Below are 20,228 nucleotides of genomic sequence, written 5' to 3'. Positions count from 1 at the left end.
ATAGGCTGTTGGATAACTTGAGGGTTGTTTTTTCTTCCAACAACCCATGTCACTTGGATTTGTATAACACACAAAAAAACACTTGGATAGCTGATTAGGCGAACGGTGCCCTGCATATGCTGCAGCTTAAACAAGCCACCATGGATTGTTTAAACCATGGCAATCATACAAACGAGGTCATTGAGTGTACGTAGAACTCATAATGAGAAATCTCAATTTTCTTTAAATGAACAGGTAATTTCTAAACTTTAGGGTTACTGAGATAGATTTGAAAATGTGTGTGCGATGTCTGGTGAAATCTCTGAAGCCAAGGGGCTCAATAAGTTTCCCAGGGGTCAGGGAATTCTGGTTCAATGCCCTATACAGCTGTTTGACTTTTTAGGTGAAGCAGAATAATTTGAATAACTTATAGGGGTTGCAGACTTGGAGCAGATTTTTAAAATCAGTCCAAGGTACACACAGGGTCAGTTTCGAACACTTTACTCATCTCCCGTCTCCTGTTAAATAAAGACTCTGCAACTTGGAAATTGTGCTTTCTTTGAAAAAAAGACTATGACCTCTTTTCCTTATGGCTTTGAGGGGTACTGTGTGCTATACCTGTTACTATTTGGGCAGCTTTAACCTGTGTTTGATACCCATTGTGTCCCTTGCAACATTAGAGTAGGCACATCCTGAATTGTATCATTCTGCTGGTACAAGCGATCAGACAGATTCCTAGTAGGGAGTCTGTTATTCATCCCTCTTTCTAGCAAATTCTCGATATTGTTTTTTCACTAAGTCACACTCTGTAGCTGCATATGCCTCCCCTTTCTGTGTTAATCAGTGTTTGGTCAGGAATAGCAGATTCTTAAACCTGGTTTGCATAATCAGAATAAACCACCACTGAATTATTTAAATCACAGTGCCTGCCAGGCACAATTTGAATAATCACTGCCCAGACATGGCTTGTCATGTCATCTGAGTTCAGGCGACATTGGTTGTTACAGAGTTATTGGAGGGTTGTTTACCCCTCCAACAAGTCATGCTGCCCAGGTTCAGATGACACAACAAGCCTGGGCAGTGATTATTCAAATTGCAACCCACACATGGTGTTGTGATTTAAATAAGCCACAGTGGCTTATTTTGATAATGTGAACTGGCCCTTAGGGTGCTTACAAACACAGCTTTTATTACCCTGCGTGGTTGAAATAATTTTTACAGGGGGTCCAGACAACATTATTTTCAATTCATAGTACTCCTGTGTTTTGCTTCCTCTACTGTTTGTCTTTTTTCTTACCAGCAAAAATTTAAGGAGGGAAAGATGGAATAGCTGCACAATGCTTTTGATTGTTAGCACTAGGAGCCTCCATTAGGAAGAACCCCATAGTCCAAGCACTGAAGACGTGATGCTAAAACCTCCCATTTTCGCACTGTATGTAAAATAAGGATTGGCTCCTTTCTGCAAAGTTATGCAGCAGTGTTGGCTTCTGTGGCCTAATCTGCTACTGGGTAATGCTGCTTTATAATTTCCCCTGGAGGGAACGCACAGGCAGCTTCTTTGTGTGCGCCGACAATAGAGCAAATGTTGACATCAGGAAAGGTCAGCACGCCCCAGGTGGTGATTAGCTCAGCAAGTGCTGCGGGAGGTGGGTATGTAGAAGTTCCAGCCATGGGGTGTGCGTGTGCCGGAATGGCTCCCACACTGGCTGGGAGGGGCAGCAGCAGGTTCTGAAGGATGCTTTGGCTCCCCTTCCCCCCAGTCTGCCTCAGCCCTTCTTTGCCTCGCTGTCTAGTGCTGCCTGTATCAAGCTTTCCCATAAGATGCAGTATTGTGCTGCAAGGGTGGAGATCGGCTGGCTGACTGGCTGGCTGAGGGAAGGGTGTGAGCTCCTGCTGCAGGAAACTGTGCCATAGTAGACTGAATTCAATGCCCTGTTCTTGCTGCAGGAAGCATTAGAAGTTTGGGGTCAAGATTCAAGTCTTTGGCTGTGGCAGATTCAGCAGAATCTGCCATGCATCTGCCTCTTCAGCCTGAGGCTTTTTTGCTGCAAGTGGCAGTAAGTGATGCTCTGCCAGACAGATTCAGATGCCTTAAGACTTTTCCTTCCTTAACTTTGTGAGTATTCTTGTCATAAAATTCCATTATGGGCCTGGGGCTTCCTCACTTTATGGCAGGTGTCACTGAACTGGGAATTGATCTAGTTGTACCAACATGCTCACACTCTCAGACTCTGCCTTGAGGAGACTAGGTAGGAATAGGCTAAGCAGCCTGTTGAGCTAGTTTCTAATTCTTGATTTGTTTCTTTCACTGTACCTCATGTTTACACCCAAGTAGTTATGAGTGGCAGGCATTGGCTAATACTATCCGCCCTTTTCTTATTCAGTGCAGTGCTATCCTGACCCTATGAATCAGTATTATACCAAGTAGTATAGAATAAAGGTAGAGGTCTAATTGGGCCTGAACCTTTGAATTACCCTGTAGAAAACTTCAGAATATGTTTCAAAGAAGGAGTGGTGTTAGGGAAAACAAAACATAAAAACAAGCACATAAGAAATAAATGCAAAAGAGGTTACTAGCTGATCAGTACTCTTAACTTAGATGCTGAAGCCAAGGAGCAGGGCATTTATTTACGTTACAAAGTCCACGTTGTGATTCCTTTTTTAGAAAGCGTTTTCTTCCATTTAGCCAGCGAGAAAACCAGGTCTTTCTATGTCTCAGACTACACGCTGGCATTTCACACAGGTATATAGGTGAAAAGAAAAGTCAATGAAACCAGATGTATGCTTTTATTTTTAAAATGTCTGTATTTTGGGGGAGGGTCCCTCATGATAACAGAAGCCCATTTAATTTAGAGCCAATAAATTATTTTGGTTACATTTCATCTTGGACAAAGGATTTAGGTCAAAGCCATGAGGAGGAAATTGCCCAGTAGGTATCAATCTGCACTTGTTGTGGAGAACCTGCAGAAGGAAACTAGTGAAGAAGTCTGTATACATATCAATCGTATGTTGGCTCTAATGCCATAATGCAAATATTTGGGTTACAGAAAACGTGGCTGCACTTTCAATAAAAGACATGCCAAATGATATTTGCAGCAGCATATTTCCCTAACTTCAAAAAGCTAGTAAAAATGGGAGAAATTGCATCTGAAGGTTGCGGGTATAGAATTGGGAGCACTTCATCCCTGTAATACCAAACTTAATCTGTCCAGAAACGCATTCTCTCTCTACCCTTCCATTTCTATCTTGGTGGTAGTTTAAGTAACAGTCCTGCTACGCTGTTGTTTGAAATATAATATTATAATATGCATTAACTGTTTTGCTTCCCCTTCAGAACAGTCTGAGAACCAAGGTGGATCAAAATCTAAAAAATACAAATTTAAAATTGGATTTTTAAAATTTAAATTGGATTTTTAATTTTTAATTTTTTAGTATTTTTTAAAAATAAAATACCAACTGTATCTCACTAAGAAAATAACATATTACAATTAAATATCATCATAAACATGTTTTCACTACACTTACTGTCTCATAAAAAAGAAGTTACCTACCAATCAAGCATGGCATTAATTTCAGTTTTTCATCTTGTGGAAATTGTCTATATTAATTAACAGCTCCTGCTTCTTGAAAGTTCTGGGCTTTCATGTGTGTCAAAACAAGCTAGATAGGATTGTTGTTTTGTGCTTATGTGGTGCTGGAGATGGGCCAAGCAGGGCAGAGGAGTTAGTTAAGACAGAAAGACAAGATAGCATGGTAGATAAAAATTGATGCTCAATTAAATCCAGAAAGATTTATTTTTTTAAAAAAAGGTTTTTTTCAGCCCAGTAACTATTATTTATTTTCATTTATTATTGCATTTATATCCCGTCTTTTTTCTTTCAAGGAACCCAAGGCAGCATACATAATCCTCCTCTCCATTTTTATCCTCACAACAACAACCTTGTGAGCTAGGTTGGGTTGAGAGTCTGTGACTGGCCCAAAGTTTCCCAGTGGGCTTCCATAGCCGAGTGGGGACTAGAACCCGGATCTCCTGTCTCCCAGCCCAACACTTTAGTCACTACACCACACTATCAAACCTTCTTTTGACCCATCAGTCATGGGCATTTTATTTTTGTTTGCTATTTGTTTTTTGTGAGGACAAGACAATGTGAAGCAGAATGGAGCAACACTAGAAAGCAAAAGAAGGCAAAATTGTCCAATGTGCATCTTCCTGTATTCTCTTACTAAGGCTGCAATCCTCTTCATAGGAGTAAGTCCCATTGAACACAATGGAAGTTATTTTTGAGGTGATGTATATAGGATTGTCCCATTAACATCAACTGTCGTAATAAAAAAAAGACCCTATATGGGAATATTTGAAAGACGTTCCCTCTATAGGTAAAAAGGACAGCATGCAAAATATACAATGAGACAAAGAGATGCAGTCTATTCGTAAGAATGAAACAATGTAAATAATGGTCTATTTAGTTGTAAATTGACATGGCTTGTTGCTCAGACGTGCAATATATACAAAATATATGAAAAAGTTTCAATGGGAAACTTGATTTAAATCAACATTTTTCCTCCCACTGTTGTGGCATCTCAGTTTTCTTTAAAGAAGGATCACTAGAGTATTAGGAAGGCGCACTAGGGTATTAGCCTATTTCAGTAAAAACAAACTAACAAAAAAACTATTTACAAATATAGAGGAATTATATAGGTTGAACAGCTTGAGCAAGGGAAAGCTAATTCCAAAACTGAGCCAATGCAGGATCCAGAGAACAAGTTCTGAGTGCAGTAGGGTTCTCCTCCCCCACCTATTTAGATCTGGCATTCTGAAGAAAGCAATCTTGTGATCACTCATGTCAAGTAGCCGAACTGATACAATAAGTGACATACTCTGTTGAACTAAATTAGTAGCCATTAATTAATGATTTCTACCCTGTGGTACATCCGTACGTTTGCCAGTGAAGCTTTTCCTAGTATGGAGATGGGGAAAGCTTCATTTCATGAGTTTCCTCCAGTGATGTAACTGTTGCAGGCACAAGAACCCTTTCAGAAACAAAGTTGGGACCCCTTGGCTGGTACAATACTTCATGATCTGTGTTTTGGTCATCCTTGAAAGCATAGTAGCCAATTAGATCAATTTAATGGAGCTCTTTCTCCCACCCACCCCCCAGCTATTACAACAATTAAGGCAGGTACATCTGCAAAAGGGATATAATTCAGAACCTTAGTCTAGTACAAAATCGAGGCACTGTGTGCACTCTGGAATGGTCACGGACTGGGATTGCCTTTTCTCTATTTTGAGCTTGTGGTGTTCTAGTTTAGCAACTGTGTTAAGAACTAGTTGGAGCGATTTTCTCTTGAAGGTCTGGGTGAGGAGATGCAGGAAAATCCTTCCAGTGTCTAAAACTTGCATTGCCAAGTTCACATATCCCAATTATATCCCTATTCACTGCTCTTTCCTGTTCACTGCCTTTGTAATATTTCTATCCAAGGACCTGCATACAAGTGTTGTGTGCAATTTAAGTTTTAGTGCTGACTCAGGTTTTGCTTGCTCTCTCCCCCATCCCCACCCCCCAGCGGTTTCTATCTCTGTTTGTGGCTGATCGTTCTGTTCTTCCTTTCTTCTGTCCTTTTTTTTTGGACTTTCACTATCCTTGAAGGTTCTATGTTCCCCTTTTCTTTGTGGGCATTAGTTGGGCTAGATCATCTAGGAACTGACACCCAGGCTCTCTCCTGGATAATGAGATTTAGTTTCCATCACTTCTAATTTGAGGTGGTGAGCTGCTGGGCAATGTGACAGCTGAGACAGCTGCCTTCAGACTAAGATATTACAGAATAGAAATACAAGCAAATCTGCCTGTTTGACTCTTTGAAAATGTTCATGATGATTTAGCGTTGCCAAAACAGTCTGAAGAGTCCCTCCCTTTTATGCAACTGGGAGTAGCTTTCCTGAATTACCTCCTTTTCCAGTAAACTTCAGTAGAACTGATGAGAGTTTAAGGGTTTCCTAGGATGTTCGGGGCATATTGGGATTTCACTTCAAATGAAAAACTAAATTCCTGAAGAATACTAATGGCCACTGGTACAAATTTTTGTTGAAGTTCCACTGCCTGTGTCTTGTCAGCTTGTGGCTGGATTATTGTTTCATGTCTGATACTATGAACTTTAGCACCTGCACATGGTCCCCCAAGCTTGACCTGGGACGAGCAAAGAGGCAGGTCCAGGAACACAGCTTCCTCAGGGCATCTATGGCTTCAGAGGTTCTATGTAGCCTGCTATAACCCTGGGCTGGCATCACCCTCAAAGCCATCGCTCTGCTTGACTTCTTCAGGGATAGGGTCCTGAAGCATCTGCAGCAGAGCAAGCCACTGCCTGTGCATATTGTGGCCTCGTAGACATGATTTGCACTGCTCATTATGCATTGTGTTGCAGAATGACTTATATATATTGTTGCTAGCACCTGAATTGTTTCCTTGGTTCTATGATTGTTAGAGAGTTTTTTTGTAGGTCCCCCCCCCCTTGTGTTACAAGATGTCACTGCTCATAGACAAAGGGCTTCTGTCTTTTAAATGTATGTTTGAATTTGCTCACAAAGAGTGCAGGGTGGTCTCATGTTTGTTGTTATCGGCAATGTTAGGCTGTGATGCCAACGAAAGAGCCAGCAAGTGTTCTGGTGTTCTTATACAGCTCCCTAGCTGTCAGTGAGCAATAGGTATTTCCTTAATTACCACAGATGCCCAGTCATGCTAGATTTTATATAAAAACCTATCGTAGAAAGCACTTGAAGGAACAGTTTGTGTGGTTTTGAATATTACAGGGTTTTGAATATTACAGATGGACTGCAATGGTACTTCTGTGGCTTTGGGGGGTGATGATTTTCTAGGGCTATCACTGGCAAATTGTGTGACCTCTTTCTTTAATTTTTTTATTTTAGTTTGAAATTTAACAAAACAAGGGCATAAATCTATGGCAATGCCCATAAACTTCGCCTCCACACGCCTTCCACTCTGCATTTTGGCTAGATGGGCTTTTTCACCCATCTAATTGGACTCCATAAGAGCATGAGGCTGGAGAGACCTTAGGATAATCTTATCCAGGCTTCCTCAGTCCCCTCCCTACAAAACAACACGCCTTTCTGATGATGGCACAGTTCTCTCCGCACTGGATGCAGGGGGGAGGGGGTGGAGAGCATGGGTTCCTTAATCTGAGTGTTGTCTCTCACCTCCGATCCAGGTATCCGAATTATCCTGTGACCTCCCATAGTCTGTCTAGAGGCCATAGGTTTGCTCCTAAAGGCAACAAAACATGCCTAATATAACAAAATCATCAATGAAACAAAGAAATTCACTCACAATAATTTGTAATGTATAATAATAAATATGATTGTGGAGCATCTACAGTAAAACAGCTCAAGTAAGAGCTCAATATCTAATGAAAAAATAAAAATACAATTTATTTAGCATATAAAAGCAGTGTTTGTGAGTGTGTGTTATTTTGTGTTTATTAGTCAGAAAAAATATATATAACTGTACTTGGTTAGAATTTGATCAAAAGTTTGAAGGGCTTCAATACAGGAAATAAATGGAAACCATGCTGCCATAATATCAGTCTTAAAGTTAGGCTTCTTGCTTGTGGCTCTTGCTGACTAAGTTTATACATAGTCATTAGAGAGGTAAAATTTCTGGAAATTTTGAGTCCATGAGGAACAAAAGTTTGGAAAAAAATGAAAAATAAGCAATACTTATTTTTTAACACTCTTTACCAGCCTAAAAACATTTTGTTCATTAAGACAGTCTTCCCCAAGCTCTTGCCCTCCAGATATTTTGGATTTCAGCTTCCATCAACCTTAGGCAGTATGGGCACTGTAGTCCAAAACATCTGGGGTGCACCAGGTTGGGCGGGCTGCTTTAGGAACGTAAAGCAGTCTTTCTGTTTCTAAAGTTATTTTATCTATTACTTGGTTTGCTCATAAAATCACCATTATATTTAAAAACTTTTAAACGTAAACTCTGATAGTACATTTGTAAGTGTCTGAATAGATTAGAACTATGTGAAATGACTGCTACAGCATCAGAAACGCAGGACTCTATAGAACAAAACCCAAACTGTCAAGAATGCACAATGGTGATTCTACTCACATAAATATCTATCAATAAAATATACTTTAGATCAATAATTTTAATAAAGTATGAAAGAAATAAAGCTGTGAATCTTACTGAGAAGATAAAAAAAAATCCCTCCATGGCTTCATTGTTTCCAGACATTTTACATCTCTAGTCTTTCTATAAAAGTGTAGTTTTTAGAAATCATTTTGGGGGGAGTAAAGGCTGGGTAACTATATATAAATACTTTATCTTAAATTCTAAAAGAAAATATTTCATAATTCAAAACTATTCGATTTTTCAATTTGAAAAAAAAAACAGCAACCACAAAAACAGTGCTCTGAAAAAAGTGGGTTTTCTTCCATTCCCCCCCCCCCCCTGGTTTTTTTCTTGGCCTTCACAACTCTTAGTTTCCAAATTTTATCAGCCCAGTGCTCTTTAGTTGGTTGCTTTGGAGATTTCCAATTGCACTTTATACATGACTTTGTAACTGTCTACGATTGCTTAAGGAGGTCTTTATGCAGGAATCCAGGTTCATTAGGTTCAGAAAGATGAAGTGACCTCTTTCCATGTGTAAATCAACACATAGGAAAAAAGCATCAAACATTTCCAGTACTTTCCCCTCACTAGGAAATAAACCCTAGTATTTGGAGGTGTAGAGGGTAATCTCTTATGGTGCTCCTTGGTCTTGATCTTCAACTGCTGTTATAACCCTACATTTTCTTTCTCCCAAGCATCAGCATTATTTGAACACTCCTCTGTTCAGATGTTCAGTACTGGGTCCTCACTATTTTTTTTTTTACTTCTAAATGTCAAAACATCAACCATTTTGTTTCTTGAGCCCTAGACCCATGCCCCAACCCTAAGTTCTGATGAGGACCTCAGAGGCAATAGTAAAAGTGCTCTTTGCTACTCAACTAGTTTACTTATCAACCTCTCCAGTGCCCTTGAGCTGTTGGAGATCCATTGGTGCTGAAGTGTAGCTCTGAAGTTGTTCATATCCTCTGCAATATACTGTGCTACCTGTGGAATGATAGGAATATGCTGTGTACTGTGGGGATAGAAGACGGGGTAGTGCCAACAGTGTTTTTGGATGTGTTAGAGAGGATGGCACTAGCTGCTGACAAACATGTCTGGCAGCTTGGTTGGCACAGATATATAATATGGGTCTGTCACTATTTGGCTCAAGTCTGTAGGAGGAAGATGTCTATGTCTGAGCCCCAAAGAAGATTTAAATTGTGACAGGGCTGAGATTGTGGTGGCAGCTGATTGAGCTTAATGCTGCAGAGCCAGAGCATTGCTCAGCAACCTTTCTTCAGATTGCCTGCCCCCTCCATGCCAAAGTGGCAAGGTCTAGGACTTCGCCTGAATGAGCAGATGATGCTCTTGTTGCTATGGTGTCTGTTGCTTGGTGGCAATTGGCTGTGCTGTTGAGAAGATCAGGATGATGGGTGGGTTGGGCAGTGTTGAAAGGAAAGCAAACCAGAAGTGAGTGGCAATCACTGCAGGGTATCACAGCAACCCATGGATAGATCAGCAAGTTATGAGGCCATACCCTGAGTATGATCAGTATGTTGTTGGTCTCCTAAGTTCAGATTCACTTCAGTTCAGCTGATCAAGTAGTTTTATGTCTTGGATGCAATTCATGCAATTCCAGAGACACACGTTTTATAGGAACATACTGATCTGGAGTGGCCTCACTTTCTTATGCCACCTTTAATTGTAGATCTCTGCTGGAATGTCCATCTCTTTCTTATTCTTTAGTCTCTGGGAATTTGAAAATTCAACTTGCTGGTATTTACTTAGTGCTGTCAAGGAGACAAGCTGCTACGTTATTGCTCTACCAATGCTCTTGCTCTACCAATGCTCGGAGGAGGCCTGGGAGGAGGAGACACCACTAGGGACACTAAGCTTGTGGCAGCTATTGCTACTAGTCTGTTTTCTTAAGCACTTAAAGCTGAGACTGTAAATTTGCATTCATGCTCTTTAAACAAGCTGTGGTATACCAGTGCAATCTGATTTGAGAGTTTTGAAAAAGAGATCTATCCTGGTTTGGATCTCTTGTTAAAGTTTCAGATATCCAGAGGGTTACTTCAGCAGCTGAAATACCATGTGGTCTGGTGCTCATCAGGTTAGTGCTGTCCAAAAGGTGTTCTTGTGCTGGAGAGAATTCACCCTGTATGCTGGCTGTTTACAAGATATAATATTACATGCTTTACTCTCTTCTGCTATTGGCCCAAGAATAGTACAGCATTCCAGGCCTCCTTATGACACTCAATTCTACATCCATCTTCTCAGTCACAGTACTGAATATGGTACATGCCAGCTCCTCCTTGTGGTGTTGAATTCATAAACAGGTCTGAGAATTGTGCAGGAGCTGTGCCAATACAAAGTGCTCCTTTACAAAGGCTTCTTGATGCCTTTGCGTCCACTGCCTACAGGCAGAGGCACATTCATGTTGCTAGCTGAGGAAGCATTATATAGATTTAAGCATTGGCAGCATACAGTCTCTGGAGGTTTGAGATCCCAGCTGAGAAGGTCACCAGACACATGTGTGGAGAGGCTGTAACATGATGTCAAGCATCTCAATTCTTCAAGCACGCACACAGTCAATCTGACACAGGACACCCAAATCAGTGAGATTTTATTGCAGGAAATCCTATGGCCAAAACTTAATGGTTACACTCTTCAGAAATCATATAGCTGATGATGATTAGCTATAGGCCCTATGTAATTTCAGAACAGTCAATCATTAGAACCATGGCCAAGATCCTCACATTGCCATCTCCACCGCTCTGAATACAAGTGAAGGGCACTGGCTTCCTGACATAAATCTTTCTAGGTGATCCAGGACTAGGTTTTTCAGGGAAATAGACTTGGGATTCCTGGCATAATCCGATGCAAGCAATCCATACACAGGGTTTGAAACGCCAGCTAAAAGATGGATAATTATTCTTGGCATGATCCCTCCCAAGCAATCAAAAGGGTGGATTCTAGACAAGGTCTAAACCACACTTACAGAGTTTGTCCAACTTGACTCTTTCGTCGAAAACTCTGGGCTACATGGTCAAGAACTATCAAATCAATAGTAAACTCACATAAGCAAAGAGTTTGACAACCATAGCCTTCACCTTGGTAACTCCATGCTGCATTAGAACATGTAGAGAAAAGTCCAAGAGTCAGGATCAGACCTAGCCTGCTGGCACTCTGGGCTGACCACAAGGAAGACACATATTCCACAGCAACCGAGAGTTCAAAGTCTATGAAAAGCATCACAGTATTTCTCATAGCAAGTCATTAGCAATCCAGAGTTCCGATAAGAAGAGAGTCCATGTACAGAGCACTTTCAGAGGCTCAGACAATGGTGGATCCAAACAGGGTGTCAGGCAATGAAGATAAGATGTTCCATCAAAGGCTCCTCAACTTTGCATCAGCTTAAAAGGGAAAAGAGTGACTGTAAGACACTTTCTTTTCAGCAAGGCCTCTGTCTAAATTGGGTGTCACTGCTCTGTCGTCCAGTATTGACGCTTCAACCTGCATGAGCTTTCTGCAAATCCCCACCCTACTTCTCTCAGGTTTTCATGCAGAGCTTCCTTGCCAAAGCTAAGTGAGCAGGTGGATGGGGAGTAGGGTGACTCCTCCAGCTCTGCTCTGAGAACACCGACAGAGATAAGCTCACACAGATTCTGATGTTCTACAGGCTGAATAGGCCCAGACCCTTCCAGAATACTTCAGATCAAATCTTAGCTATAAACTACAAGGCCCACTGCAGTGCTCGAGCTGGGCCCTGGCATGCAATTAGTTTAGGCAGGAATTTCACTTAGATGTATTTCTGTGACTGTCTGCTTCACCTGTGTGATGACTACGTTTGTGAGAGACCATAAAGTCCACATTGCTTTGTCCCATCGGTGTATGTGTGGTTAAGATTTTTTTTCCTTTTGACCATATGTGCATCAGTCTGCTCTTATTTATATTGGATCTCATCTGCCATTTTATTGCTCATTCATCCAGTTTGGAGAGATCATTCTGGATCTTTTAACAATCTTGCTGGGATTTTACAATCCTGGATAATTTGATGGAACTACAGATTTGGCTGCCTCTGATTCCAGAACAATATAAGTAGTACCAATCCAAATATAAATGGGGGTTGCTCTTTATTTTCCTCGATTGTGTAAATTCAAAAACTGCTTCCTGTTTTTGTTGTTAGTTCCTAGGAGTCTTATGGTCACCTAAGATAGCCCTTGAGCAAAACCATAGGGACTAAACAATTTAAATTCACAGGTTCTGTGTGGAGAGGGGCCTGGTGAGAATCTTGGTAGTATATAGACCGTGTGGGTGGGTGGTCTGCTACACATTTGTACAAGGAGGGGATACGGTCCATGCTTCATCTTGGGATATGTTACTGTTTAGTCTCCAGCATATGTGTAACCTGTCACAAAGTCAGGCCATGGCTGCGCAGCACACTCCTTGATCTGCAACCTCATGTATCCTTTCGTAGGCACTGTTCAAAACCAACAACCAGAGGTAGATGGTTTCATAGTATTTTCCTTTGTCAAACCCACCCATTAAAAACTGTGTGTGTATCTTTCTAGTCTTCCTCTATTGTTTTTTATTTGTATCTGCTAAACTGAGCTGCAGTCTGATCTCTGCTGTAAAACCTTGTGCATTGTCTAGAGAGCTCTACTGTGCAAGCCTCGGCACCACTGATGTTGATTTTTTTTTAATTAGCATTTAAATCCCTTTAGAGTGAGAGACCGACAAGAATTTACTAGTTATGTAAAGAGAGAGAAATGAGAGAACCTTAACTAGGCTAGGTTTGCAGGGTTTCATCTTCAGTCTTGAATCTCCGTAGAAATGAATGTATCCAGAACCAAGGCAAGCCAGAATGTTATTCCTACATGTGAAATACAGAAACAAAGGGGCATTTGATTTAGTTGAATGAGAAGGTTTCATTTTGTGTACAGCAAATGCATTGAATTCAGGGTTGGAACTAGATGTGATGGCTGTATATGACCTGTTTGTGCATTGTGGGTTGTGCTGAGTAGGTATAAGGCACTTTTAAAGTGGAGAAGCACTGAATAGGAAAGGGGTTGTGAATCTGTTGCTCTGAAATTGCCACCCAGCTGCTTTTCTTCTAGTGATGCTTGATTCAAACCTTGGAGCACAATTTAGAGAAAAGCAGCTGGGGCAGAAGAAGAGTTCAGCACGTTCCTTGCACTCAGCTCTTTTCCACATGAAATTGTCCCTCCTGCCCCCTGCTTTCTATCTGTCCAGTGACAAGCCAGGTTTAAAACCATGGCTGATATTTGTGCATTTAGTTTAGACTTTCATTGAGGCAGGATATTATTAAATGAAGAGCTGTTACTTTTCTTTCACAAGGTGGGAGATTTTAATTAACCCTTTTCATTCCAGATTATAGTTTTCCGTACTGACAGATCTAAAGCATTTTTATCCTCTCCTCTGTTGTGTACGTTTCAGATTTTTACTGGTCTTTGATCTCTGGATTGTCCTCAGTTAATTGCAGTGTCTGTAGTTTTGCGCCCAAAAAGGAATGAGCAGAGCTGTTATCCTTTAGTAAAATAGTGTTTATATTTAGAAATTTATCTGTGGTAGGGGTGGCAGGAATAAGTCTATAGACTACCCTCCTGTAGGGTTGTTGAATTGACTTGTCTATAATAAGGGGAGGGTTAATATTTCGGAGCCCAGGTACTGATGGCATAGGATCTAAGCTTGACTTTGTAAAAATGGCTTGTGAGAATGCAGTAAATGCTGACTAACTTGCTGTCTTCTGCCTTGCAGGCACTCCACCAATTGTATTATGACCCCAACATTGAAAACAAGAACCTGGCTCAAAAATGGCTGATGCAAGCCCAGGTGTCGCCGCAAGCCTGGCACTTCAGTTGGCTGCTGCTCGATATGGATAAAGTGCCTGAGATCCAATACTTTGGGGCCAGTGCTCTCCACATCAAGATTTCACGGTATTGGAATGACATCCCAGCTGACCAATATGAGAGCCTCAAGTCACAACTCTTCAGCCACATAACCCGTTTTGCTAGTGGTTCTAAGATCGTGCTGACCCGGCTCTGCGTAGCACTGGCTTCATTGGCACTCAACATGATGCCAGAGGCCTGGCCATGTGCTGTTGCTGACATGGTGCGCATGTTCCAGGCAGAGGACTCCAATATAGATGGGCGAGCACGCTGCCTTGCACTCCTAGAGCTGCTGACTGTCCTGCCTGAGGAGTTCCAAACCAGCCGTCTGCCTCAGTACCGTAAGGGGCAGGTGCGTAGTGTCTTGGCACAGGAGTGCAGTTCTGTGTTTCCCTTGCTAGAGCAATTGCTGCAGCAGCAAGACTCTCCTAGCTTCATTAAACAGAAGGTGCTGAAGTGCTTCTCCAGCTGGGTACAGTTGGAGATTCCCCTAATGGAATGTGAGAACTTGATCCAGGCAGCCTTCTCCTCCCTGCAAGATCCAGAACTCTTTGACACAGCTGTGGAGGCCATTGTCAATGCCATTTCTCAGCCTGATGCTCAGAGGTAAGTGCTAATTTCACACTATGGATCAGTTGTGGCTATACAGGGGAATGTTTCCATATGCAACTATCAAGCAGTGTGTATGTCGTGTTTTAACAGAACTTTGATCAGCCCTCAGTAGTAACACACTGTGTCTAGCCAGAGTATGTGTGTGTGTTTTGGTTGGGAAGGAGAATTTCATATCTATAGAAGGTTGTTTGAACAGAGAATGCAGGGAGAAGAAGCTAGTACATGAAGTTGTGTGCTATCTCCAGTATTCGAGGCAGTAAGCCTGTGTGCACCAGTTGCTGGGGAACATAGGTGGGAGGGTGCTGTTGCATCATGTCCTGCTTGTTGGTCCCTGGATGATGGCTGGTTGGCTACTGTGTGAACAGAGTGCTGGGCTAGATGGACCCTTGGTCTGATCCAGCATGGCAGTTCTTATGTTCTTAAGTTTGCAAGTTTTCTTGAAGGAGAAGGGGCTTGATCGGAGTTAAGAGCTGTGCAATTGGAACAACTCTTTGTAAACATCCAGGGTTCTGGCACCTTTTCTTTCATCAGAATATATTAACCCATAAAAGCAGAATTACCTAACACTCAGATTAGGTTGAAAAATACCAGGCTTACTATTTTTTAAATAATCATGAGCTGTTGATGCCTGTGAGATGTGAACTATTAAGTACCAAACACTGATATTTTGCAACCACAGTTGGTTGTGTTTTAATCTGGCTGCTAGAGAAGGATGCCAGTGAGTTCACAGAATGGCCATAGAGACCAGCTTTGAACCTCTGTCCTATTAGAATCTTGCCTTCTGCCTTCATAAAGGTCATCAGTGGCTGCTGTTTTTAGTTTCCTTGTCTTATACAAAATAGGAGAAAGCTAGACAGTAATGGGGAACTTAGAGGCCACTGGAGGGAAAAGGATAAACTAGCGTTTCTTCCCAGGGGTTTACTATGGTGCATGAATTTAGAAACTACTTTGGGCACAATATGGGAGCTATGGTTATGACTGTTAAGAAGAGCACTTGCTGTGATTACAATGTTGTGGTTCTGAGGGAGTAAACGTAATGCACAAACTGGGAAGGCTGTGACAGTTCAGTTAGCAAACAGAGCCTGTGATATAGTTTGCTTCCTATCTCTTTCCTTCATCCCCACATGCCTCCTGCCTTTCTTGCTCATAGTACAGATGAGATACTATGGTCCAGGAGCTAGATGCTTTGCCCAAAGGCTCATCAGCAAATCTAGTAATTTGTGTAGAGCTTTCTTAGATGGCCGAATTATGCATGGCAACAGATATAGGTTCGGATAAGTAGAGTATCTTCAATGTAGGGAAAAGAAAATTACAGGGAACATGATACCAGTTTTCAAGTATCTAAAAGGGTGACAGTGTAAACTATTATTTACTAGTACCACTGAAGGAAAGAGAAACATTGAACTCAAGTTGCAGTAGAATAGACTTGGGCTGGATTTCAGGAAGATGCTTTTCATAAGACTAAATGTGCCCTAGAACAAATTATTCAGTGTTGTTGTAGAATATAACCTCATTATCTGGATGTTTGAAGGGTGGTTGAGCATTGGCTGGGAATGGTTTAACACTCAATCTTTACTGACCATGAGTTATTTTAGATCTTAGTCTTTTCCAGTATTTTTTTTACTAGACAGTGGTTGCCAAGTTTTTGTTATAAAGCCAGGTGTGCTGGCAAAGTAATTGCTTCACTTCTTTTGCTCAAACATATCCTGACCATGATGTTTAAACTTGATCAGAAAGGGAATTTGCTAATTAACTTGAGTGCTCATGTTAAATTCTGGGTTACGCTTAATGTTACCATCCAACATTTATTTAAAACCCAGTATGAAACCCAGGTCCTAGTTACTAGACTCAGGGCAGTCGAATTCCTCCCAGTCATTCCTGAAAGTGCTTTGCTCCACTAGCTTCACCAAAGTATATTCAAATGCAGGGTAGACAGTTTATACCTGACCAAATGTAGTATAGTACACTTAAACATAGAACCATTTAATTTAAAGAGAATAGGAAACCAAAAGCATTTTGAACACTGGAAGTAGAAAGAATAAAAAATTTAAAAAAAAATTCACTGCCCTTATTCTCCTGGTACATTTAGGAAGCAGCATGTCAGATGCTTAGATGCCACGATACTGATTGCAGAACTGTACTTGGATTAGACTTGTTTGCTTTAGTTTTGGATTAGAAAGTGAATCTACCCTCCAACCTCCAAATACAGACGTACAACATGCAACTGGTCAGTCATTATACAGAAATAATTCCACCATAATGGCAAATTGCTCTAGGAACCTGACTTCATCTGCTACCTAAAGTTTGATATGGCTTACATCATTGACCCAGGCCCAATTATAATACATTTCCTACGTAGACATTGTGGGAGCTAAAATTAATTTCCTAGTGGATCAACTGTTGATTTAAATGTGCCAGTACATAAACTATTTACTCTTGAAAGTATTTTAATGTTAGGATAGCCTAAGACAGTGATTCTTAGTGTGGTCTGCAAGTCCACAGTGAAAATAATAGATGAAAATGCAGAAAGCCTTTTTCAGAGCATGCATGTATCCCAAGTGTAAACACTTTCTATACCCCAGTACAGCTGTACCAAACACATACAAAGAATGAAAGGGGTTCTTGGCCTTGAGTAGTGGTGTCCTGATAGACGATGCCTCAGTGACTGAGCATGCACAAATACAGCGATGTCAACTTGCTGCCTAGAAGTTCTCATTAACACTGCATTAGTTTGGCTGCTTCAGATGCAGAGTTTAATTGAAAGAAAATTAATAATAGACCACAAAGGACAAACAAACCAGAATAGTGGTGTGCAATAGTTTGAAGGTAAAGTACTAAACCAGGAAAAATTGTGAAATAGAACTCCCTTTTCATAGGGATTTGGGAAGTTACCCTTGCATTCAGAACAAGACATTGAAATACAGAATTGTTATCACAGAATCAGGTTGACTCAGTGGAGGACTTCATTCAGACTCAGACCCTGGTGAAAGTTTACCAGACACAGTTTAATAAAGGAGAAACTGAATATTGATTGGTCCTTAGTTCTGGGTGTTATCTGCACTATGAACTGCTTTTTAAATTATTCATGTGAAGTAGAAGCCAGATGTACAGCTGGGATAGCAACTTTCCCTAGGAAAAGTGATATTTTCGTACTCTGATTCTGAGGGTATTCCTAGGTTCTCTCCTGCCACTCCACACTTACTATGGCTTACTCTTTACTATAGATTGAGCACTAATATAATGATTTGTATAATTCGACTATTTCCAGAATAGTTAAATGACAAAATATTTGATTCAAAAAAAGTTGGTTTATCCGAGAGGCTTTAGAGTCTAGGCACAGTGAAAAGAAACGTTTATGTATGTATGTATGAATGAATGAGTATCCTTTCCGCTCAATAGGTGCTCCAAGGCAACTTTCAAATACATCACTAGCTAATTTCCCATTACTTGCCCTTGATCTCACTAAGGCAAGCTATATTCCTAGTGGCTCGCTCAGTTACATCATTTTGCCTAATTTCCATTTTCTAGCACTGTTTCAGTAGTATTTGTTACTCCATCAATGTTTGTATTATAAATATACCTGGATCACAACACAGAGTAAGGAATAATTCTGGCCACCATATAAATTAGTAAGGGAATAAGTAAAATTATGTGATAGTCTGAAATGATAGATACTGGGGTAGCAACAGGCAGACACATGGCACAATTTGCTGTGGTTGACTAGTTTGGGAAGTTGATGTCAGTGGCTGACTGCTTGTTGTGGCTTCTGGGCAAGATGGTGGCTCTGTGCTTCTTAGGAAGCATCTCCAGAAGAAGGGTTGTGTATGTATTTTCAGTGAAGAGTTGGTGAGGGAAGGAGAGGGCTCAAAATAGCTGTATTCTCTATGCTAGTAGCATGTTAAGGAGGGGTGTTAGGCAAAGGAGCAACTCATTTTGTTTCAGCCACTGTAAAATGGGTTGGGTGGCTGAGCAAGCAGCCTGGCTGTTGTTAAAAACACCATCAAATACTATATCAGCCTCATGTCTGTCACAACACTATTGTAGCTGTTAGGGAAGCTGATATGTAGAGGGAGGCAACAGCATTGTGATCCTGGCTGGACCAAGAGGATTAGATCCTACTGCCTCCCTCCAGCCTCTGCTGCTCCTAAGAATCTTACTTGGCCTCTCTCTTGTTCATGGCGGTTGCTTGGAATGAGCTGCCGTTGCTACTACAGCCCCCTCCCCGCACTGTGTTGTCTGTGGATTCTTGCCGGCAGCCTTGGTGCACACTCCTCTGTCTTTTTCCAGCTTCCACTGGAGCTGGCATACTTCTCGTCCTCCACTTCTATTCTGCACAGCAATTAAGAGCTGAATTCATTTGAGTTGCCCTTTAGGGCATACATGCTGCTGCTCGGTCTTCCCTTGCCTCCGCTTCCTTCACGTGCAGCCTTTTCACCAGACAAACCCCAACCCTACCTTCTAAAAACCATTGACTTGACCACATGCTTTTCAGTTTTCAGGACCATACTATAAGCACAGTAACTGTGGATGGGTCTCCCATGGCATTGCTCAATGCACTTAAGCTTCCTTCACATCAGAACCTGGCATTCTGTGAAAGGACCCAAGTAAATGAGTACCAGGATTAAGCCTCTTCCTCCAGTGCAGAGCACAATCTCAACAGTGGTGGTAGGCGGCAGATAGCCTTTGAACTATTTAGTACTGTATGCATATGCCTTCGTGTGGTGTTCCACCTGTATCTGTGGACTGCATGTGCGGTGGAGGCAAGCAAGTGAGAGCAGACTAGCTATGTCTCTAGATAATATGCCTCAGTAGCCAGGTAACTGACAGCTGGCCGATTAGCCGCCAGCACAGCCTCTCTCTGGGGGCCATCCTTTGCTCTTCCTCTCCATTTCCTCTGTGCTTGTTGTCATGGTTACAATCACTTATTGGCAGCAGCAGGGAGATTGACAGGCATGAAATTGCTTTATATGGTTCTGGAATGCTGCTGTGCACGGGGAGGCAATAGCTGTCTGGATGCCCCCAGGAGAGCACCGTGTGAGTATTGTACTTTTGATTTGAGGAAATGGATATTCAAGTGTCTTAACTCCTTCAAATTGCCTCCCCCATGTTCTTCAAGTGGAATATCTTATGTGAGAGTGGCATATATTTTCAGATTTTTATTTGATTGCAGAATATGTTCCATCCAGAATGGATGAATATGTGGACTTGGAAAAAAGTTGAGGAATGGTAGAACTATACAGAAGGGAGAACAGGGACTCAGGGCCAGGGAAACTGTCCATATCTTTCCTGAAGTTTGAGCAGAACTTACTTTGCAAACCTATACTGTTTTAAAATAAAATCAAAATTTTTCTGAGTTCTGATGCAGCAATCAGATTTTGATTTTACTTCAGTGTAGCTGGTAAATTCCAGCAAAGAAATTATGACTAGTCTGCAGCAGAAACAAAAGACTTGCCTCAGGCCACAATACATTTGTTAGTCTTCTTTTAAGGTGCCATAAGATGGCCTTATAGGCCCCTTCAAACTCTACTGTTCTATGATGGCTTAGTTTCAGTTGAATTAGATGAGAATAAGAAAGTGTTGGGTGTCAACTGCACCCCAGATCAGTGCCTCCAATCAC

The 20,228-nt window shown here is 41.4% G+C and overlaps 1 protein-coding gene across 2 annotated transcripts in view; it reads left to right on the top strand.

Moving 5' to 3' along the window:
- The window catches only part of IPO13 (importin 13), a 51,543-nt gene that overhangs the window by 3,801 nt on the left and 27,514 nt on the right, over positions 1 to 20,228 (top strand). For both annotated transcript variants that reach the window (XM_063139990.1, XM_063139998.1), the window contains exon 2: positions 13,869 to 14,605. In XM_063139990.1, the coding sequence (XP_062996060.1) occupies positions 13,869 to 14,605 (737 nt within the window). The remainder of the gene's footprint in view (positions 1 to 13,868; positions 14,606 to 20,228) is intronic.

This window comes from Elgaria multicarinata, chromosome 1 (assembly GCF_023053635.1).
Source record: "Elgaria multicarinata webbii isolate HBS135686 ecotype San Diego chromosome 1, rElgMul1.1.pri, whole genome shotgun sequence".
In the NCBI taxonomy this organism is placed as follows: Eukaryota; Metazoa; Chordata; class Lepidosauria; order Squamata; family Anguidae; genus Elgaria; species Elgaria multicarinata.
This window is presented reverse-complemented; position numbering and strand designations above follow the sequence as displayed.